This window comes from Botrytis porri, assembly GCF_014898465.1.
Source record: "Botrytis porri strain MUCL 3234 chromosome Unknown BPOR_015, whole genome shotgun sequence".
Classification (NCBI taxonomy): domain Eukaryota; kingdom Fungi; phylum Ascomycota; class Leotiomycetes; order Helotiales; family Sclerotiniaceae; genus Botrytis; species Botrytis porri.
Genome location: NW_024066089.1, coordinates 402,375 through 425,544, shown reverse-complemented (window position 1 = coordinate 425,544; position 23,170 = coordinate 402,375). Strand labels below are relative to the sequence as shown.

Below are 23,170 nucleotides of genomic sequence, written 5' to 3'. Positions count from 1 at the left end.
CGGGCTGAGCCCATGAGAATGCTAATTGATTTTACATCAATTAAGCTGTTGAGCTTGAGTCACACGCCATAACCACTCGGCCATCTGTCCTAGATGCTTGTTATGATCAGGTGGTTGCATCTCACTAGATGTTACACAAATAGAAATGTCGGGATGAGCGAATAGCAAAGCTCTGTTAAGAAAAACTTTTGAGAAAAAGAAAGGTGCCGGGAACATCCACAAATGGGTGGATGGTCCCTGGCGGGGCTTTCTGCGCTAGAGAAAAGACGACGGATACTTTAAGGGCTCCAAGTGAAGGAAGAGCATGACAGGAGATGTTCGAACTTTATAGTGGAGCCCGGGAGCAAAAGATTCCAAAAAGAATATTCTATTGAAGGGAATTGAGCCCAACGGGGGGGTCGAACCCCCAACCTTGTGATTAAGAGTCACACGCTCTACCGATTGAGCTAGCCGGGCAGGCTATGATAGATGTTGTTGAAGAAATAACTGCAATGTGAGTATTAATTACTAGACATGATGGATGAGAAAAATCTTTGCAGAGATTTTGAGGATAAGCGAGGGGGGGGATGGTGGTGAGGGCACAGACCATAATGTTGAAGACTTTAATCGTGCGCACATCAATTCACTTACTCAGTTCTCAATCTTGAACATGAAATAACATTCAGATGAGCGTAATATCACTTCAATGATTTGGAATCTTGATTGGAATTCTTCGCAGAGAGTCATGAGACAAAATAAGATCAAGTTTTGAGTTTGAAAGAGCGATGGCGTTTAAATGCTAAATACCGACAATCACTCCCACCAAGGAAGAATATGGTCGTCCATAAGTGCTTAGATATGTACCCCTCACAACGCTAGAGACAACAGCGTGCGCAATGACAAAATAGCGACTGCAAAAAATCGCTCAGCGTGTGGTGAAATGGTTACGCCACCGACAAAAGTGAAATACATACATACAACAGTAGGGATTCGCTGGTGGTCACCCACCCAACTACTAATCTACCGATCTGAGGCTTATGTATGGCAGAGCGGACGGGATGCCCAGTTCTCCTCAGTCTATGGTCGTATGTGACAGGAATCATGCAAAGCAAGTCTATATACCCTCTATTGCCTGAGGCTCGTACGTTCCAAAATAATATTTCGTTTGCTGTTGTTCCTTCGTATGCATGGTAGTATTATGGCCTTACAGGATTCTTTCCTTTCTTCGTGTGCTGCCTGCAATGCGACATGGCATAGTTCTTCAGTTACATTCGACAATTGTGGCTCTCGTATCTGCTGGAATTAATCAAGGAATCTAATGTTCAAGCTTAGCCAGGTTGTTTGTAGGAATGGTAGATTTGATAATATCAATCGTGTTCAGTTAACTCAGTACCCTGCCTGTCTTTATGAATCGGCCGTTGAAAACGAACGGTAGCCTGAAAATTCCGTTCTCGAACATACATGAGCCTAACTTTGAACCATATTGTTTTGGCGCCGTTCTTCCTCGGAGATTCTGGAGAGCACGGGGAAATCAAATGGTTTTACCAAATTGAACATCTTACCATTTTCAGACGAACTGTTGTAGAGTGTTTGCACGATTTTTTGATGCTGCGAGGCTGCTCAAATGAATTGTATTCGTCGTCAAAGGATATTCTGAAGCCTTATGCAAAACATTCTCAGTTATGTCGTACTCTTACGAATATGCTTTATGAGTTCATTAATCTACTCCACTGTTTCTACTTTGGTAAGGAAATTGGTTCGCCTAGACTTCAATACATCCTAGTTTTGGGAATCTCGTGAATGCCTGCGGGACCCTTTCTCAATATGATGGTATGATGATCATTGCTACACGAGGAAGATCAGACAAGTCCAGTATCACCATTGGATTTTTGTGGAAGTGCCGAGTCAGACTATCATCAGATTTCTCCGGGAACTACAAACAGAAACATCTGAAGTAACTCCCGATGTCAGAGATTTGATGTGATGAAAAAGGAAGGAAGCTGAAAAATTGGTTTGAATCTTTTCTCGTCGTGTCGTTCCTTTATCATCTCGAAGACTACTCTGTAGAGAAAAATCACAAGTTTCTATTTTCAACTCATCTGGCGATGGATGGATGGTTATGGCTGTGTACTTTAGCCAACCAAGCTTCGTAAGCCCCTCTTAAAGTACTATTCTTGTTACAGACTAAGGAATGTAAGCGAGAAAAGACAACTCAATGGAGAACTCCATAGCCTCCATCTTCAACACTTAACCAATCATTTCAATAAATCTACGAAATGGTTCCTGAATGTGGATATCTTTCTAGAAAGCCTCTTGTCCAATAAATATGAAGAATCGTCGGAAATTCCCAAAGTAAGTAGTAACAGTGGCTCAGTCAATCTTTACCCCTGAGCTAGGGCTTGTCAGTTTCGCCGTGGTCCCCAAGCTTTTGAACTCCTGCTTGGTCCATCTTACCCACGGCCCCACTAGAAGTTCTCAATCCTTGGCGAACCCCTGGTGATTCCAGACTCTGAGTCCCGAGCCAGTAATCTTTTTTTTCTTTTTCGACATCAAGTTCCGAAAAGATAACCCGACAATCGTGTCGATTCTGATTCTAATGTCTTCATACCACGCACACTCATTCATCTCTTTGCTTCGTCGTTTTGTAATGTGACAAGCATTTTCCAGTTTTCTACCAGTGATTTTCAGATTTCTCTCCTTTATACAATCGTTTGTCCCACTCATATCTGTAATTCACCCACTTTATACACTCAAAAAGCATTACCATATGTACCAACCTTCATTATATCTCTACCTATACACCTGCTCTCTTTTCCACAATCTTCAACATTTGCACTGTTATACAACGGCTAGCTTCTGCAGCTTTGACCATACTTCTATTCTTTCCAGGTAGACCCTAGACCATATTATCATTATACACCTTTTCCATATACTCTTCTAAGTCGAGGCCCCAAACTTTCGACACCTAATCATAGAAACCGCTCATCATACAATTGGAGCATCATTCCATTACAAATTTACAACTGAACATACATCGACGTTGAATAGAGAGACACTCTGAGTTTTCCTGAGTTTTGGGATTCCCGACGGTACACAGAGGCGGTCTTCCGCGTGTCAATACACACCGTCGCCATGATGTTACGGCCAATTTCAACCCTCTCAACTCTTTCCTTAGTCTTAATAGGAACTCTGCCGGGCAGAGTTCTCGCAGCCCAAACTCTCACGACAACGGGTTATACATCATGTTTAGCCGATTCGAATATCTCTGTCCAGAAGATGGCTGTCACGTACGATAATGACGCGAAAACAGTCACCTTCGATGTGGCCGGATCCAGTACCAAATCTCAAAACGTTACGGCTGAGATAAATGTTACTGCATATGGAATATCAGTTTATTCAAACACCTTCAACCCATGTGATTCAGCCACGTTTGTAGAAAGATTATGTCCGAGTAAGTTGTATCCCCTATTTACAGAATCGGAAGAATCATTAGAACTAATTCTTTGAACGAAGTCCCCGTGGGAACCTTTGCTGCCTCTGGAACACAAGCAATTCCGGCCCATTATGCCTCGATGATTCCCGCCATTGCTTTCTCGGTACCTGATATCTCCGCCATAGCTACCATCGAACTCAAGGACTTGGATACCTCAGAAGAGGCTGCTTGCGTTCAAGCAGATGTCACCAATGGTAAAACTACTGCTGTGGCGGCTGTATCTTATGTTGCCGCAGCTGTAGCTGGAGCTGCTGCTGTTGTAGGTGGAGTTTCCGCACTCGGTGCTGCAGCCAGTGGAGCAGGTGGAGGAGGAGCGGCCACCAGCCCGTCGTTTATGGAGTGTATGACATGGTTTCAGGGCATGGCTATGAATGGAATGATGTCCGTCAAGTATCCTCCGGTCTATCGACAATTCACCAAGAACTTTGGATTTAGTACTGGTCTTATTCCTTGGACCGCCATGCAACAATCGATCGACAGTTTCCGGGCTGCTACTGGAGGTAATTTGACGACTGATAGTGTTACCTATTTGAAAAATGCTACGTTGGTATTCGCAGATGGATCAACTGATACTCCCTCTAAACGATCACTGCTATACCTTCGAGATGTTGTGACGTCAGTCAACGGAACGGATGGTGCTAGTGACACCACCACTACGACAGCAATCATCGAAGAAAAAGTAGCGGGAATCAAGGCCTACGTCGAAGAACTTTCAGTTCCACAAGCCAACACTTTCATGACAGTTCTCCTTATTGTTGCGTGTGTTATCGCCGCCATTGTCGTCGCCGTCCTTGCTTTCAAAGTCCTCCTCGAGACCTGGGCCCTCTTCGCATCTTTCCCAAAAAGTCTTACCGGATTCCGAAAACATTACTGGCAAACTATGGCTCGTCTCACTGTTCAATTGATTCTTGCTCTCTACGGTGTATGGGTTCTTTACTGTATATTCCAATTTACCAATGGCGATTCATGGGCTGCTAAAACGCTTGCTGCTGTCACATTGACTATCTTTACTGCTGTTCTTGTATTCTTCGCCTACAAAATTTCCTCGGCAGCAAAGAAGCTTAAGGAGAGAGATGGAGATGTGTCAGGCTTGTACGAGAAGAAGGACAATTGGCTCAAATACAGTATGTTCTACGAGAACTACAAGAAGGATTTCTGGTGGTTGTTCGTCCCAGCTATCATCTACATGTTCGCAAAAGGATGCGTGTTAGCAGCAGCCGATGGACATGGTCTCACTCAAACCGTTGCCCAACTCATCATTGAATGCCTCAGTAAGTAATCCCGTGCAACATTACAGGACTCTCATTCTAACTCTTTTGCCAGTGCTCTCACTTCTCCTCTGGAGTCGTCCATACGAGAGAAAATCCGCCAACGTGATTAACATGTTCGTTCAAGCCGTCCGTGTCCTCTCTGTCATATGCATCCTCGTCTTTGTCGAAGAACTTGGAATCGCCGAAACCACCCAAACAGTCACCGGTGTCGTTCTCATCGCCATTCAATCGGTCCTCACCGGTACCCTCGCTATTCTCATTGGTGTCAACGCCGTTATATCAATCATCAAACAAAACCCCCATCGAAAGCGTCGTAAGGAAGCTGGTAAGTCTTTTCTCTGCCATCTAATTTTCTCAAAACTAACCTCTTTCAAGAAAAACTCAATCGCGACCTTGATAACCTCACTCCTCTCGATGCTCGCAACTCTCTCCTCATGGACTCTAAATCTAGCATTCACTCCTATGAGGCCGATTCAAAACACCCATATCTACACTCCACTCACGAGACGCATGAACCCTCAAGTTTCATGAACGAGCCCGCGAACCCATATTCTCGCAGCCAAGAAAATCTTGTGGATGGCGCCGCGCCAGTGGCTGGAACTGGGCATCAAAGTCGTCAGCCTACCGTACCGAATATGAATATAGGAGGTGGAAATTCCGGGGGAGCTTACAGGGGAATGGCTTATTAGATCCTTGTTCCATCTCTACAGAGGAAGGAAGAAAAGAAGAAAAGAGGGTATGACAGGTGTCTTCACACAGAAGTGAAGCACAATAGCATCCCATCTCATCTCAGCGACTAATCGGCTTGCTAGCGAGCCGATGGACGAAAGAGAGAGAGAGAGGGCATATCATTAGTATCATATACAAGATAACGATTTCCTTGCGTCACTTAGCGGTACAAAATTCTCTATTTATTGCATAAGGTTCTCTTTGTACAGGTACGGGATGGACAGAGAGGGATGTTGGATATATGTGTGGAGTGGGATGTGTGGTTTATTTGAGTTTGTTTCATGCATATATGGCACATACCCTATTTCCTTTTATTCATTTACCTTTTCTTGACTCTTTTTTCCATAGTTCAGTTTTAGTGGGTGATATAGGCATTTATTCAATGAGAGAGATATTATTATATGTTATCTATGCATATGTGGTCCTTGGTGAGCGCTGTGAGTTGAATAGTGGGAGTTATGGATTTGTAATTGGATTTCACATCCTGAAATCTTAATACTTGAATATTTCTATACAGCATCTAGATCACGTTTACCTCAGTATCTGATGTTTGTTGCTTGTTTATTGTTGTCTGGAATAAGTCATATCTATTTTAATTTGATCAATCGGTTTTAAGGCAGACTATCTTTCCTTCACTGCAACTAACTTCCTCCGTGGTAGCCACCGATCAAAAGACTGGTACCTACGTAGCCTCATAGAAAAAATATTACGCCCACCGCATGATACTACATGATAGTCGGTCCAAATAAACGTCATCACATCAATCACTCCGGTCAATTGACATGGCATAAGATAGACATTGATCCGGAATTGTAACTCTACCTCAAAGATACTTTGAAGAAACTTAAAAATGTAAAATTACCTGTTCAATAAGTAAACGTCATTGTGGTTCACCAAATGAAGAGGAAAAGGTTGAATTCGCTTCTTGTCCAATGGTAGCAGTGTATGATTAGCTGGAGAACGATTGAATACTGGTAGGTCTCATTATGTAGTAACGTTCGCTAGGTCGATCTAGTTATGTCGTAGAGCTTAGACTGTAGGTACATCAAGCCTGAGGTTTTGAATCTTCTTTACCTTCCTGACTAGGTTGCACGTGTCGGTCAAATATAGACCTTACACAAAGATAAACATCGAGTGTGTTTAATCTCGATCTCAATTCTCTTCGTAACCCGCAGACCTCAAGGTCCTTCAACAAGGACTCAAAGGTCCATGATACGATGGCCTTGACTCGTACTTAGGCTACAAAAGTCCATTGAAGTATAACGTTCGGAAAAAGATTCCGTCAGTCGAGTAACAAGGCTATGATGAAAATATAATTGTTTAATTTTTAACAGCGATTGTGTCTAACGAGATTATGATCTAACGGCTTCGATGGTGTCACAACACCGGCATTAAGATTAGCATGACCACAAGAAATCACACTTCGCCTGCACTTGTAGAAAGAAGTGCATGAACAGCGTGCCGCCGAGACTATCGAAATTCAGAATAAGGTTGGCACGTTACTATGAAAGTGCAAATAGGGCCACACTACTGGCCACCATTCGTGGGAAACAACATGGTGCAAGCTTGCAACGATAACCCCAATTTCAAGACATGAGATCACTAATCCACGTGATGAGTGTGATGTTTCCGTATGGGCGAGCTGCATGAAGGCAGATCACTAGAATAGATCTTCAATACTATGATCAGAAAAATGATGTATTCTCAACGAATGAATCATGAACTACCGGCACTTTCGATAAGTCGTTTCGGCACATCGCGAAAGCTTAGACCCAATTACACGTTGGTCTTTGTCTTCAACATCTCTTACTGGCCTGGCCGCGCGCTTCCAGAGAAAGATAAGAATTCAATACCTTCACATCTTATTGATGGGGTTTATAACAAATAAAGTTGTAATGAAAGCGCTTACATGAATGAAGTCTATTGTTAGAGATATCAATATTTGACCTTGGCCACCACGTTGAAATATTTAGCTTTGTTTTCCTTTTTATCATTTTGACATCACTCCTACAGTACTTGAGTTTCGTTTAAACTGAAAGTAATTTAGCGAAAGATGAAGGGGAAGATTGAACTGCAAACCAGGACACTTCCTGTGTAACAACTCAAAAGAGTGCGGTGCAAAGAATCTGCATCAATATTATTCGCAGCGAACCCCTCAACTGAGTCGACTCGTATTTGGGGATAAACTCCCCCAAAAGAATGCTTGTGCATGGAGCGTTCTAACCCCAACCAATTAGTTTTCACAGTACAGTCAGTCCCTAGACAGCCACTTCCGTGATTTCTACAACATCAGAAAACTGAGTAGGTTTGTCCCAGATATCTATTAATTTACTCTCCGTTCAAACCGGTGTGATCAGTTTTTGAAGTACATATACATATCATACACCCTTGTTGTCGGTCGACGATTCGACAAACTGACATATTGTTGAAACAAATCATTCCCGTCCTTCAGTCTGAGGGTATTGCTGCAGGCAAAAAGTGGATGAACTAGCCAATGAAAAGAAGATGAAATGTGCTTGGAACTTCTGATATGGGACCAAGAAATCAATGTGATAATAATGTACCCCAAATATTTACTCGCCTTCTTCGTCGCTCGGCCAATCAATGGATGGGATGGTATGACAATTTGGATCAATGAAGCCGTAGCATCTTGGTACTGTGATTACAGTGTCCAATAAAGGCGATGAAGGCTGGCTCAGTCAAATTTGTCTTCTACCTCGTTGGATCAATTGCGTATCGCACGTATGACTCGAAAAGTCGTAAGCTCCGATCATAACTTTCTTCATTCCCATCTGCATACACAGAGAGAAAATGATTTCTCCAACATCGGATCAGAAAAGAAGAAGTTTATCCATGAGAATATTCTTGTTGGATCCCGGGGGACGGACGTTTTAATTTATTGATTGCTTGTCGATGGATAATCATACCCGGGATGTCTAATATCAGAGTACGAGAACAAATGTTTGGATAAAGTAATGAAGTCAATGCGAAGATAGAAATGACGATGCTACCTAGATGCATATAAATACATTATGGCTTAGATTAAATCATTACAGGCTGAGCTAGCTAGGCTGGTTGAGTAAGAAGAAGTTGTCTAAAAAGTATCCAAAGTTTTGGTAAAATGATTCTCAATTCTCAATTCTAAATCCTAAAATCTAATAAGTGAGCAGTGAACACATGGAAGTACTTCGCAGTTTGGGGGAGGCTAGGGGGGGAAAGAATTGGATATCGGACAGCACGAAACACCCTTGGATACTTGGCACGCTAAGAGAAATGGAGAGTGGATTTCGAATGCTCAAAAATGTTTATGCAGGGTGGGAGGTCTCAAACCAAAATAGCCCCTTATTTGAATTAGTTGCATGGAACTAAACTGATCACAGAGTAGTCAAGAGATTTGCTACTGCCCAATCTGATTAAAGCAGGTACGGAAATGCTAAAAACAGGGGTATGACTGCAGAGGTTCCATCTGTATTTGGTTGGGAGGGGAAGAAGAAGAAGGAAGAGTGAGGGTAGAGGGTAGAGGGTAGAGGGTAGAGGGTAGAGGGTAGAGGAAAAAGGGAAAAGGGAAAAGTAAGAGGGACGATCAAGAACATACTCTGGAGATCATTGGAAGAGAGATAGAGAGAGAGCAAAAGAGTAAAAGAGTAAAAGAAGAGAGGGAGAAAAGATCTAACCGCAACATGAAATTAATCATAGATCTATACTCCGTGCTAATGTTCACCAATTCATCAATCTGCCTATTACGTTAACTATACCATCTCGTCTCACCAAGAAGCAAAAAAGATCGTATCATACGCATCTTTATCGATCCTTCCCTTCTTACACCCCAACCTTGCCAGCTCGTCCACTGTCTGCCTGCTTGCTTGGCGATTGTGTCCAGTACTTTTCATCGTTTTTTCTATCCCTCTATCATTGTGGTGCTCTACCAAAAACCTTTTACCAATCTTGGGATATCTTTCACTCATTGCACGCCTACCTAGCATCTATATGTTGATTAATCTTCCTTCCCCCAATTTCAGGAACCGACCACGAATCTTATGAACCCATATAGAGCAATTGATGGATAACGACAACGACCTATGACGAACCAAAAAACATACAAAGTTCCACTTTCTACCACACATCATACGGATTCATACCAGAAAGCTTCTCCGTTCTCCACTCAGGTATTGAAATCCATACATATTACATACATATGAATATCGCGTGCGTCGCATACAGCAATCCATCTATAGGTCCCAGACATACCATCCATACCATCCATACCCATACCCATTGCCAACCCAGAATCCCCGTCGTTCGGTTCGAAAACGAAATTGAAGAACCTTTCATCCATTCAAGGATCCCTTCAACTCCTTGCCAGTCAAGTCCATTAAGCCCACCAAAGCCTGAGACTTCCACAATTTCATTCCATCCCGGGTTTGGAATCATTGATTGTTCTTCTTTGAATTCTAGGAATACCTTTCATCTACTGGATCATCGAAGGAAATTTTGATATTCTTGCAATTTAGTATCTATCTGTGATAATACATTCGAAACCAGACATATAAAGCATACTTACACAAATCGCATTGAGCGCTTCAGAAACAGAACATCCTCGGCTTTTATACTATTGTAGATCAAAACAGGGCGGGTCCTCGCTCGTACCATTCGTGGCCTGCCCCAGGAAGCGGACGTGATTGTTCGACAGCCGGTCAACTCCTATTATACCGTGGGTGCCAAATACCATACCGATCTCATCAGTTGTCATACTGGCATACTTGTTTGTACCATTCACGTTTCGATTGCTGTGCACTCTTTGCAGTTTCTTTTCCATTTGAGGCGCCATTCACCATCTCAAGAGTCGCCTTCGTTTTGTGATCTGAGAAAATAACGTGGCAATCTTGGGACCTTTACCTATACTTAGTTGTTTCAGCTTGCCCGCACTTAAAGGATCTATTGCCAAACGCCTTACACTTCGAAATCGGGACGAACTGAATCTTCATTACACATTCGACTTGATTGGACATCTTGACGGTGACTTCTTACGGGCTTTCGACGCCTCTTGTTAAAGCATTGTAGCTTGCTGGAAGACATACCCGTCGTTGACGACCCCGTTCGAAATCCAACACCCACCGAGACCTGACCTCCGACAATTGGTTTCGTCGCTTTGACAGCATCCTTTCAAATTATCAATTGATAGACATCTTCTATATTTCTCTTACTTGGCTCATAATGTGCTAAGATACATAACGGAAACGAGGACGAACCTTTTACCATTCGTAGCGTCGATCGGCCTACCCGACGACCTGAATAACGAATGAACACGACCACGATTGAGCAAGATAATAATGGCTCTACCAAAACCAAAATATTCTCTGGATGATTCCTGTTCGATACTATATAACAATACATTATACGCATACAACAGTGAAGCGTTTCAATCGCTATCGTTAGTTCAAGGAGCGAATTGGACGCAATTACCCCAAGGAGAATCCGTATCGGGAGGAGTTTGTGTAAAGGCAACACCTGCTAACGGACAGGATGCATTGTATATTGTCGGTGGAACGAGCAAGAATGCTACAAGCCTGTATACGGGTCTTCAGCGATATAATTTTAATGATGGAACATGGGACACCTTAACTACTACAGTGCTAGTCGCTCAAAATCGACTATGGCACGGTGCTGTATACTTGAATGCATCGGACTCCATTCTAATGTATGCAGGAAGTCAAGATGGTAGTAAAGACCCATCATCTCAAACCTTTACAATAGCCGCGTCGCCTCCATATAACGTTCTGTCATATGGGGCTTCTATCACACCACCTGTACCCGCTGTGCAGCCTCTATTGCTTCCATGGTCATCGGACTCGGCAATATACATTGGCGGTACTGACACGAATACTGCCGTGATGGAATTCAATCCAGCAACGGCCTGGGCTAACACAAACAGCAGCTTGGCCACTCCGATATATAACACTTCAGCAGTCAAAGCAGTTATGATGACGGGCGATGACGGAAGCAAGAACCTTTATACTTTTGACATGACAGTGACGCCAAACACTGTGAATAGGACCGTTCTGGTTGACGGTTCTGGAAGTCCCGTGAAAAGCGCGGTGGCTATTGTGTCAACAGATACCTCTACAAAAAGAGCTACACAAGAAGTAAAAAGAAGTAGTCTTACGGAAGCTGACTGGCCAGCTTACAATGGTACACTGGCTCCAACATCCACGAGGACATCATATTCGGTCGCGATGGGCGCAGCTGGGCAAGTAGTAATATCGGGTGGAAATGAGGATGATGTTCTGTGCATATTTGGAGCAGGAACAAATTCTTGGGTTAATGCAACATCAATGTTGGTGAAGTCTACCACACAACAATTTATTGTACCATCATCGTCCCCTTCGATTACAAGTTCTTCGATACCTACGAGCACTGGTAACACGACTGCAGCCGCCGCTGAATCGACCGATAAGGTTGCCGACAAGTTTCCAGTGAAGGTATTGGGTGCAGTACTTGGGTCTATTATTGGGGCCGCTCTACTACTCATTGGTGTGTTGATTCTTTTCAGATGGCGACGGAAGAAGAGGGATCTCAAAAATGCAGATGCAAATGGGTATCCTCTCGAGAAAGATGGGTTGGAATTTTCGGACAGAGGTCCGGCAAATATGCACTCATCAATGCATCCCCCGCGACATGGACAATCGGCATCTCAGGGTTCATTTTCATCCATGGCCATCTTGATGGGTCGTATAGGACATCGAAGAGGAGAGGACGACAAAGGTAACGGGAGTGCGGGAAGTGGCAGCAGCAGTCATTTCAACAAGAACTACAAAACTTCAATAAATGATCCTACATCACCTGATCGGACCTACGCTCAAGATGCATTGGCAAAAGAAGTTTCATTCGGTGAAGATACGGCTACACCACGGCCTAGGAATCCTGGAGCGCAGAGACGAGGCAGTACAAGAAGATCATCGGGGTGGAATCGATATTGGTCCGGGGGAAGTGCAATGACGAGTTTCTTGGGGTTTGGAGAATCAAAACAAAATCTCTCTAATGGTGACGATGACGCCGCTTCAGGATACTCGGATCCACGGCCGCCTACACAGCATAATGCTTCCAGACTTCCAAGTCAGATTACCACAACATCCGCTTTGGTCCCTCCATTGAAAATTCCAATTCCAGGAGATACTCCATTATATCGGGTGGCTACCAATAGTCCTACTGTATCTACCGCCGGGTCTCATTTCCCAGTAGTAGCAGAGATGTCTGGCACGATTGAAGGGCCCCGACCTGACTCTTATGCAAGCAATGCTTCATCTTATGATGGAAGATCCGATGCATACTCGAGTGGAGTTCCAGAAAGTGTAAATGACCCGGACGCATGGGCAATGGGTAATCAAGGCTGGTCTCAAAACAGGCCAAGTAATGCATACACTGTTAGCGTATACACCACCAACAGAGATACAGTTGGGGGGAACAATTTCGCGCTCCAAACACCTCAACCGCCACCACCCACACAACGACAAAACCAACCCTCAATCCCTTCGGATATGAGCTGGTTAAACCTTGGTACCAAAACTCGAATATGATACCCTCTTTTTTTGTACTGTAATCTCGCATTCCAAACTCTCAGTATATGTTCTTGTATTTTCTTCGTTGACATTAGCGCTGCTGCAATTTCATGTCCTTGCTTACAATATATCCCGTATTGTTGCATATGCTGGGGGTTCTCCCTTGCACGGCGTGGAAATGGGTCATTGTTGTTAAAAAAAATCCGACAACTCCGACCGCGTCTGGCGTTTTTTCCTTTTCACCACATTTTTCTGGACTTATTTCCACAAAATTCCCTCTCATGTTCTCCTTACTCGACTTTTCGTCCAACTTTTTTTGATTTTCTTGGATAACAATACTAGTAACTACTACTACTGCTTTTTTCTTGTTGGCGAATACTTATGTCTTGTATGACATTGTACTGTACTAGATCTTGATCTTGCATGATCGGAGTTATTATCTCTTTTCTTTGGATGTTCGGGTGGAGGCGGAAAGTGTACCCTGCCGTGCAAAGAAAATCTCTTGGGGAAGGGGGTTGTAGGAGATGTTGCATTATGGTATGGGCCGTTATTAGAATGGAAATAATGCTTAAATTTTGAGGAGGTGATGCGGTGGATGGGGAGTCGAAAGTGGCAGAGTAGTGATGAATGCGATGGTGGTTCGTTATATCTGTCGTGTATCATGTAGTGGTGTTGAGTGATGAAAGGATTTGGTAGTTGTTGTTATTGTCGTGAGGTTGGCGATGAATGAGAATCTTGCGTATTCAAGAGATACTATATTATTTCTGTCTCTCTCTCTCTCTCTGTGTGTGTGTGTGTGTGTGTGTGTGTTTGTAAACGACCTTGTGTTTTCTTTAGGTGAGACGATGGATGGTCTGTATATGTATATTGATTGAGCTGCTGGATATCTATACTCTAACTTCTCTATTACACTTCCTTTGCTCCCTATCTCTTTGCTTTGGTGCTGCATCATCGGTACATGTAGCTATTTCATAATTCTTTCCTATCATTTTGCATCTCTTCATCTCTTCATTCTTCTTTTCCCTTTCTTTCCTTCTCCTTTGTTCTCTTATGGCGATACATCTCGACTTCTAGCAATAATCGGCAATGGAGAATGTTTGAAACATCGATAGATACAAGAGCAGAGTTTCTCTATACTATTTCCTGATATAAGAAAGATAGGGGGAGGATTATAATTTTGGAATTAGAGTGAATGATTTATGATTCTGTTTATAATTTTATATGCACGAAATATGATTTGTGATTTTTACTTTTACAAGGACGAGATGAATGAATATCTGTGGATCAGATGAATTTGGAACGATGGGAGTAATGGTGTTTCTTCAGCTAGATACGTTTTGATGGGGATTTATTCGTGTGTTGTTGATTCTATGTTTCTTAAAAAAAAATTCCTCACTGTTGCTTGGATGGATTGATGTGGACCTGGGGGGTCTTTTTGGTTACTTCTCTTTCTCTGCACGCCTCTCTGCAATACATTCGTGTTGGTGGTCGTATTGGTGAGAGGAAGAGGTGTGTATGGTTAGAGCTGAGTGAGGAATTGCATAGACTTTGCGATTTATCGCCATCGTCTGCGTCCTCACCAAGAAATTGCTCCTTTGCAAGTTCCAATTTGCGTTGCTCCAAGTGTGCTTGTTCGTTTTCATGGAACTTCCTCTTTTGGTCTGTATTATGGGTGGTGTATGGTACACATACACTATGAGAGCATGACGACGACGAACCCAAGAAAACATACATTAATGGCATCTCGGCATTATATCACCTGATTCATCCCCGCGACTCCCAGCAAACCTCCTAGAGATTCAATCCTATACTTCCTCTTCTTCAACCCTCCAAGAACCAACTCAATCTCCGCCGCCGAATACGATCGTCTATCGTGCATGATGATGATACCACCCGGTCTCGCCATACTCAAAACATGCTTCGCGTTTATCCTCGCACTATGGATTTGCGGATCGTGAGGATAGATACTCCCCAACGCAACACGATACCCCCACTGTTTTGCCCTCTCCAACATCTGCACATTGAAGAATCCGGACCCGGGACGAAAATACTTGGGCGGGATTTTGGAACCGGAGATTGGACGATTGGGCGGGAGAAGATCCTCAACTTCTTTGATTTGACGCTCGAGCTCGGAGATGGGGAGAGAGATGGATGGCTCGTCTGCCCAGGCGTGGTTTCCCAACTCGTGACCTTCGGCGTGGATGCGTTGGATTAAGGAGGGGTGTGAGGAAACTTGGCTGCCGATGATGAAAAAAGTGGCTTTGGCGTCGTAGATTTTGAGTAAATCTAAGATTCGAGATGTTTCTCCCGAAGGTGCATCGTCGATTGTTAAGGCGATGACGCGGTGGGCTTTTGAGAGAGGGATTTGGAATAGAACGTCAGGATACTTCCATTGGAGGTATTTGATGACGAATTGAGGGGGTTTGTAAATGGTGTATCCTAATAAGAGGACTGTGAAAAGAAGAGCGAGGAGGATTAGGAGAATCATTTTTATCATGTGGAAAGATGATTGTTGGTGTAGTCGAGTGGGTAAATCATAGGAGTCTTCACCGCGTTCTTCGTCGTCTATCTTGACATGCTTTGTAGGACCTGGTGCAGACCAAAAGGAGGTACTAAAACGCTGGATTCTGCGTATGAGACCACCTATTCTGAGACGCATTGGGATGTAAATTGTTGATGGCAAGTCTTAATCATGCTTAGAAGTGGGTTGGTTCTTGGATAGTAGATGTTCTTGCTATGTCTATCTATCTACCTAGGTTGGTTCCTATGTATTGAAATAGGAGAGGATGTTTGTCAAGGTCAACATCTGATGTGGCTGAAAGTGTACACATACCGGGCATCCTTTTTTTCAGCCATATTCATAAGCCACCAATTCTTATCGGACGACCTTATCTAATGTCCCGAGGTTTTGTTGTTCATTTATGGCAGTCATCTATCTAGAAGCGATTCCATGGACGATAGTGATGACAGTGATGACAGTGATTGTTGGGTTGTAATGATTGATGCTTTGTTACTTTATTACATTACCTCATACTGTATCAGATGCTATGAGTAACTGCGAGGTAGCTCACTATCGCATCGCACTAGAGATGGACATTCTTCTAGAATGAAAAGGCTCACTCTGTTAACTCTAAGCTAAAGATCCGGAGCTGCCCGCGAAAGTATGATATGAATGCCAGTCGGTAACTATGTATGTATCTAATAATTGCTGACGCTTGAATGGCTGTCTACTGAAACTTTATTTGGTAGATACCTGATGGATCAACATGCGTACCAGATCTTACTGTCTCATCATCCAGTCTATCTGCTCTATATTCCATCCCATCCTGTTGGGCGCCAAGTCACAGTCGACGACTATCAAGACATGTAAAGTGCTCTATTTTCAATATAAGCTTCAAACCTCGTTTCTCGCTCTTCACAACAATCAATGAAATTTGGCCCGGACAATCATCCACTACTACCGGCGTACTGGTGGTATATGTGAACCTGAATGCCTGCCATCAATGTGAACCTTGAAAGTTGGTAGATTCGTGGGGTTAACGATGACATTCATTCATTACTTGTTAATAAATGCGGTGTGAGATTTACAGCTGACATTCCCTTTCCTTGGCATCTTTTCCTTCAATTCGCCTTCCAAGTACTACAGAGGATAGATATTCTTGAATCTATTCCCAAAAAGCTCAAGGCAATTCGATACGTAAGTCGAACGGCACAGCCTCGTCTTCAATGTACTTACATGCACATGTACATGCAGTCTTACAATCAATCCAATCCAATCCAATCCAATTATATTTCAACTTGATTTGCCCTTTATTGGCGCCTGAAATCTGATCCATTTCACGACGAGAATCTATCCACGTGCGGTATTCATATTTCTTGGCTTTAAACGGTCTTTACAACAGTCTCTGCTTGAGAATAAAATGCGTTAATCATCACAAGCTCATCTTATTATCCTACAAGCCTAAGGAGATTCTTGAAGTTATCGGGTCTCTCTCAGGTCTGTTACTCTGCGAAAATTTTCCATCCCATGTCGAACTTTAACTGATTTCTGCCCAACAGGTATCGTCAAAAGGTGCGATTCGCATCTAGAGTGTCTCATGTACATGTACTGTGATCGCCTCAATAGAGTGTTGGACATCCATAGTACTTTTGGTGACTTTAACAAGGCTGCGAAATCACCTGAGGGTACTTTGGAATTCCCATCGCGACAGAATTATCTCTCGCGAGGTATCGAGATAGATTCTCATCACCATTTATTCAACAAATTTGTTTGCCGGTGATATTATCGTCGCAAGGGACTTTTCAGCATGACGGCAGAGAGTCTTGACACCAATAAAATTAAAGAATGGCGATCTATAATCACACTCATTGTTTTTGTCATAACTAGTAAGTGCTAACTATTTCTCGAACATGCTGCTTTTCCAGGAAGGGGTAGTTAACTTTACCTGAATCACATAGATATCATTGTCCTTTTCCCTTTTCACGTTCCAGTATATGTTCCCCGAAAATTATCAAACGCTTTTCTGGATACTCTAAGCCATTTGCGATTGATCTCGCCAAGGGAGGAAGATTATCAGCATGATCACCAAGATGGCGAAAGTGGAAAAGTCACGCGTTTCGTGAAATTGAACTTCCCTTTGAATTTCGTGACAGCACCTTTGATAGCAGATCTCTTTCTACTCGCTATCTTGGCAATCGGCCGACAAGAAGTACACGATGGGACAGTTGGGGCAAATAGTATCAATCCGATTGATATCATGGTGTTCTTCATTACCCTCGCATATATTGCCATTTCGATCGATGCTTCTGGTCTCATCAGATATTTAGCATTTAAAGTGCTTCAAAAGGGAGGTAAAGTTGGACATAGACTGTTCTTCTTCCTCTATGCATTCTTTTTCTGCTTGGGCGCCTTCATCGGAAATGATCCCATTATTCTGTCTGGTACTGCATTCCTTGCTTACTTGACCAGAGTATCGAGTAATATTATTCACCCAAGAGCATGGATCTTCACTCAGTTCGCAATTGCTAATATCGCCTCGGCCATTCTTGTTTCTTCTAACCCTACCAATCTTGTTCTAGCTGGTGCATTTGGTATCAAGTTTATCAATTACACAGCGAACATGATCGTTCCAGTAGTCGCAACAGCGATCGTTTTATTCCCATTCTTACTATATATCGTCTTTGCTGATGAGGCTCTCATTCCACTTTCGATCAAAATGCACGAGCTCTCCGAGGAAGCCAAGGCCAAGAAGCCTGTAAATCCAAACATTCCTAATGCGAAAGGAAGCTCCGGTGAGGAACAGGATAATGAACCCTCGGAAGATAAACAACTTTCTCTTGAGGAAATCATGAATCCTTTTGTTGATAAAAAAGGCGCAGCATTTGGAGCTATTCTCATGGCCATAACACTTATTATGGTTCTGGTTCTTAATGCTATTAGTCAGAGTAAAGGCGAATATCCAGTGTTTTGGGTGACTTTGCCAGCGGCTTTTGTGATGTTTGTTTGGGAGATTTCATTAGGGTGGATTAACCGACATGAAACACGCGAGATCGCTCGCAATGGACGACACGAAGTCGAACTTGCCCGAGCTGAGCGAGCGATCAGAGAAGAGCAAGAAGCGAGTCAGGTCATTTTAGAACAAGAGAAGCGAGATATTCAAAGTCCGAATGGAGCTTCCTTAGGGCCAACAAAATCACCCGAGGAGTTCGAGATGAAGATATTGGAAGGCGAAAATGGCCCAAGGAATGGCCGAACCCCCACACTTTTGGTATCGGAAAGTTTCAATGAGCAAACCCAACAACCGAGTGATCGTTTGGAATCTTCTATCTCAACGCTCGTACCAATAGAAGACAATTTACAAAATAGTCGTTCTTCGAACAGTGTAATGAGCACACTAGATGAAAAGAAAGAATCAAAGCTCGCGGAATCTCCTTCTTTCTCACCAGGGGTATTAGGTCCACGGATAAGTCATGAGTCGGAGTCGAATGACCGAGCAATATCCGAGAAAGCTTCCCGCAAGGTCGACCTTCAAAAGCAGCGCGGACGTTCAACATTAGTTACGCTTTTTGGCGAGGCATATCTATGGTGTCAAGAAACATTTCCAACTGTCACAGCAGTAGTTGCTCATCTACCTTTCGCCCTTGTCCCATTTGCTTTTTCAATGTTCGTTCTCGTACAAGCATTAGTAACTAAAGGATGGGTTCCAGTATTCGCTTATGGCTGGGATCATTGGGTCGACAAAACTGGTACTATTGGAGCTATTGGCGGCATGGGATTTCTCTCATGTATTCTTTGTAACGTGAGTATCTTCTTATCAAAACCTGTGGCCTCTCAAAACTAATCTAACTGCTACCATAGTTCGCAGGTACAAACATCGGCACTACAATCCTTCTCTGTCGCGTCATCCAAGCATGGCAAGAAATCCATCGTAACAATGGTCTTCCCATCAGCGATCGAACTTTCTGGGGGACAGTATATTCGATGGCTGTAGGTGTAAATTATGGAGCTTTTAGTACGGCTTTTAGCGCCTCCCTAGCTGGCTTGTTGTGGAGAGATATTCTGGGCAGGAAACATATTCATGTTAGAAGGCTAGATTTTGCAAGAGTTAATTTACCGATTATCGCTATTTCGATGGCGGTGGGGTGTGCGGTGCTTGTTGGACAAATTTATGTGGTCAGGGGTAATGGTCGTTATGATGTGTGAGTGGCTTTTGAGCGTGGGAGTGGGGAGAGGGGGAAAATAGATTTTTGTTATGTATTTATGTATTATGATGATAAAATTACATTCGCATTTTTTGCTAGCGTTATATGCAGGATGGAAAGATCTTTGTTGTCTCGAAAACTTTTGGGAATTTCTCTTTCTTCTTCTTCTTCTTCTTCTTCATCCCCATCCAAAAAATCCCCACTAAAACACAAAACCTCCCAGCCTCGTACATCTCATGCCTAACGCAGAAATCTGTGCACTAGATACATTCCAAAGAATATACAGACATCTCATCCGACTAACTGACCATTTTTTTCCCGATGACTTCATCATTTGTCCCCGCCGTGTAAGTGTGTAAGCGACAAAAACGAGATCCGGAGAGTGAATCTTTGGAGATGATTTGTTTTGGATATTTAGGAGGTATATAGAGAGGTATAATTATTGAAGTGCTATAATAGACCTCTTTTTAAAGCTTATTTACTTTTATAGAAGATAATTGGAGAGAGGTTATGTGGGTATGTGGATTATTTATGGGGAACGGGGAATAGGATGGAAAGGCGTGTGAAGATGAGGTTTGGGAAACTGGAAGACTGGATTTTTGGGGTAAAAGGGATTTGTGATGTGGTGATTTGGTTGATTGATTGTGGATGTTGTGTTGGGGTTGCGGGCTTGAGATGTAGGATATAGGATATGAGTAGGTTGAGGAGGAGGAGGGGAGAGAATGGGTTTGAGTTTCTGAGAATGCGAGGGTTGGGAGGTTTATATTGGAGGGTATCAAAATTGGGTGATTGGAAGGGAAGGGTGTAGATTGTTGTTTTGAGGTGAGGGCTTTTGTTCTGGGGGTTTGGAAATAAAGGGTATTTGGCTTTGGTACTGTCGATTTACTTCGAGGCTTTGGAAGACATCTCAGCTTGAAGGCTATTTATATTCTACTTCGTAGATTGTTATTTTAGATACAGGTACTTATCTAATACGGATTGAGTAGCAAGTTCTGTTCGACTACTGGAGATATTATTCTATGAGGGCCAGATGTCTATCGAATGAGCACAAAGTCATGATTTCTCCTTTACTCGGAGATAAATTTGCAGTGTTTCCGTCTGATCATCACGAGATGCACAGTCACTTGATACGAGATTTCAGAATAGTGCAATCTGGGCATCTGACGGTACAATTAATAGTGGACCCTTCTCAATATGTGAAATCACAAAGGATGCTCTTGTAGTAACACTAGGAATAGTATGTACTACGTGTCCATCCATCATCCGATATTCCTAGCATATACAAATCTTACCTTCGGAATCTGCCACCCATACCCCCTTTCCCTCCTAGAAAACAGATGTTCCAAACCCGGATACATCCCTCTATCATCCAACTGAGGAAACCTCAACGCATCATCCCTATCTACCTCGCTCTTCACATCCTCCAACCTCCTCCTCACCCTCTCCTCCGCATCCACCATCTCAAACGAAACCTCCCTCTCACCATCCCCCACACCCTTTCCCCCCTCCACATCAAGCACAAAATAAACCTCTTCCAAAAACTCAAACAAATACAACACGCAAACTAATCCATACCACCCCACCTTAAACCTCTTCCTCCAATAATAACTATCCTCCTCATAATCCAAAACCGCATAATCCAGCGCTACCTTCCGCACATCTTCATATCTCTGCATGTGGTTCTCCGGATACCCAATCGATAGTTGCTTCACGGTTGGAATGCCTTTGAACCAGAAAATATCGGTGTCCCAATTCACTGAATCGGTTCCGGGGGAGGCGAGAAAAGAGTTCGAGGTGAATGATGTGGAGGGTAGATGGCGAATCGAGGGCTGAGAATGAATGTGCATTCGCTGGAGCGTTTCGAGCCAGCAGGTTTGTTGGTAGATCGAGCGGGATTCGTGGGATATGAGGAGAGAGGGATGCGAATGGGGGGAGCGGGACAGGGTGAGAGGCCAGGGGTCTGAAGCTGTGGGGTGGGAGCTGAGTGCGGCAATGTGGATGCGGGGAAAGGTGGAATAGATGGTCCATATTATGGTGCGGATTTCGGAGGGGAGGAGCGGGAAGAAGTGGAATTCTGGGAGAGGGTTGAGGGGGGCTTTGAGTGGTGATGAGCGGAGAGGGGTGAGGGAGAGGAGTTTGGAGAGCTGTCGAGGATGATATGGAGAGAGGAATGTTTTGATGGATCGTTTGGTCTTGGGATGGAGCGGTGGGAGGATAGTGTCTTCTTGTTTGGTATGTGATGAATGCATGGTGATCATAACAATCAGTTGTAGACAGTCGATGCAACGATTTCTGAAGATCTTTATGTTACCAAATGTATTGACGATCAAATAGTCCAATTCCCAAATCAAAAGCATCCAGAGAATCTTCCTCAAATATTCGAATAATCTTTTTCAAAATCCCGTTCCTCAAAACACAAAAAGAGCCATCCAAAATAACAAATTCAACCCCAACGCACACCAATACATCCCAATATTTATAGCCCGACACATTCAAACCTCCTCTCCTAATCATCCTCACATGTTTCCTCACACAAGTTTCGACGTGGATGATACATGCATATAGCGTAAGCACTACTATGCACCTTTCCGGGATTTTCTAAACTCGACCTCTCGGAGGTTTTAGCTTGATCCACTGTTGGAAGACGATGCATGTAAGACATATGGGTAACACGTGGCACCCATGCATTCCTCGTGTTATTTATTGCTGATCAAAGTATACCGTGTTTTGTAAAGGTGTTGAGATGAACTTTTCGGGGTTGCGGTTGGTTTGAGAATATAAGACGAGCCGAGAAGAAATCTTTGTTGCTTTTGTGTGCCTAGGTAGATAGATTGATGTATCCTTTATGATAGTATTAAATTAGTATCAATCAATACGTTTTTCCCTCACTGATTTATATCTCTGTACTGTATAATTGTATGACTACTCTTCCATTTCATGTGATAATTCCCGGATATTTTAATATGTATCTGAAATGTATGGAAACTCTGTGCAACCCTTATAGAGAAATATTAATGTTACGTTATTTTGAGTTGAAAAGGCGCCATGATATGATAAAGTGATAGATTTATTTATTCATCAAAAGTAATATGAAAACACTACTATGTAGTATATGCAGTATCAGAACCAAATATTGAAACAATTATCCACAATACAATCCAAGAAGCAAAATTTCCATTCCCTTCTACATATCCTCCCAATCTGACGTCCCTATTACATACGAAAATACAGCAAGATGTAATCTAAGCACTCCTAGTAGACAGGAATCTTGAAAGCATCAAAAGTGTAAGTCCAGCTATCAATAGAAGCCTCATTATTGACACAATCGAAATTAGAGCTGTTACTTTGCCAAAGAGAACAAGTTAGTCATTGACAAAGCATTTGAGTTTTGCCTGCATATATACCCAAAGAAACTATCACATTGAAAGCAATTAGCTTAA

The 23,170-nt window shown here is 43.0% G+C and overlaps 6 protein-coding genes across 6 annotated transcripts; 3 read left to right on the top strand and 3 right to left on the bottom strand.

The window, feature by feature from the left end:
• Window positions 1-3,114: 3,114 nt before the first annotated feature.
• Window positions 3,115-5,432, top strand: EAF01_009915 (uncharacterized protein; the record flags this gene model as incomplete). Its single annotated transcript, XM_038918171.1, has 4 exons — window positions 3,115-3,430; window positions 3,493-4,743; window positions 4,796-5,068; window positions 5,119-5,432. The coding sequence occupies 4 exons, from the start codon at window positions 3,115-3,117 to the stop codon at window positions 5,430-5,432; spliced, it is 2,154 nt and encodes a 717-aa protein (XP_038766141.1).
• A 4,597-nt stretch (window positions 5,433-10,029) lies between these two features.
• EAF01_009914 (uncharacterized protein) lies at window positions 10,030-10,685 on the bottom strand (the record flags this gene model as incomplete). Its single annotated transcript, XM_038918170.1, has 4 exons — window positions 10,030-10,173; window positions 10,233-10,362; window positions 10,427-10,632; window positions 10,677-10,685. 4 exons carry the CDS (start codon window positions 10,683-10,685, stop codon window positions 10,030-10,032), a joined length of 489 nt encoding a protein of 162 aa, XP_038766140.1.
• Window positions 10,686-10,802: 117 nt separating this feature from the next.
• On the top strand, window positions 10,803-13,046 carry EAF01_009913 (uncharacterized protein; the record flags this gene model as incomplete). The annotated part of the gene is made up of 1 exon (XM_038918169.1): window positions 10,803-13,046. One exon carries the CDS (start codon window positions 10,803-10,805, stop codon window positions 13,044-13,046), a length of 2,244 nt encoding a protein of 747 aa, XP_038766139.1.
• A 1,732-nt stretch (window positions 13,047-14,778) lies between these two features.
• Window positions 14,779-15,687, bottom strand: EAF01_009912 (uncharacterized protein; the record flags this gene model as incomplete). Its single annotated transcript, XM_038918168.1, has 1 exon — window positions 14,779-15,687. The coding sequence occupies one exon, from the start codon at window positions 15,685-15,687 to the stop codon at window positions 14,779-14,781; it is 909 nt and encodes a 302-aa protein (XP_038766138.1).
• A 1,648-nt stretch (window positions 15,688-17,335) lies between these two features.
• EAF01_009911 (uncharacterized protein) lies at window positions 17,336-19,731 on the top strand (the record flags this gene model as incomplete). Its single annotated transcript, XM_038918167.1, has 3 exons — window positions 17,336-17,414; window positions 17,487-19,327; window positions 19,387-19,731. 3 exons carry the CDS (start codon window positions 17,336-17,338, stop codon window positions 19,729-19,731), a joined length of 2,265 nt encoding a protein of 754 aa, XP_038766137.1.
• A 1,258-nt stretch (window positions 19,732-20,989) lies between these two features.
• On the bottom strand, window positions 20,990-21,979 carry EAF01_009910 (uncharacterized protein; the record flags this gene model as incomplete). Its single annotated transcript, XM_038918166.1, has 1 exon — window positions 20,990-21,979. The coding sequence occupies one exon, from the start codon at window positions 21,977-21,979 to the stop codon at window positions 20,990-20,992; it is 990 nt and encodes a 329-aa protein (XP_038766136.1).
• Between the last annotated feature and the right edge of the window lie 1,191 nt (window positions 21,980-23,170).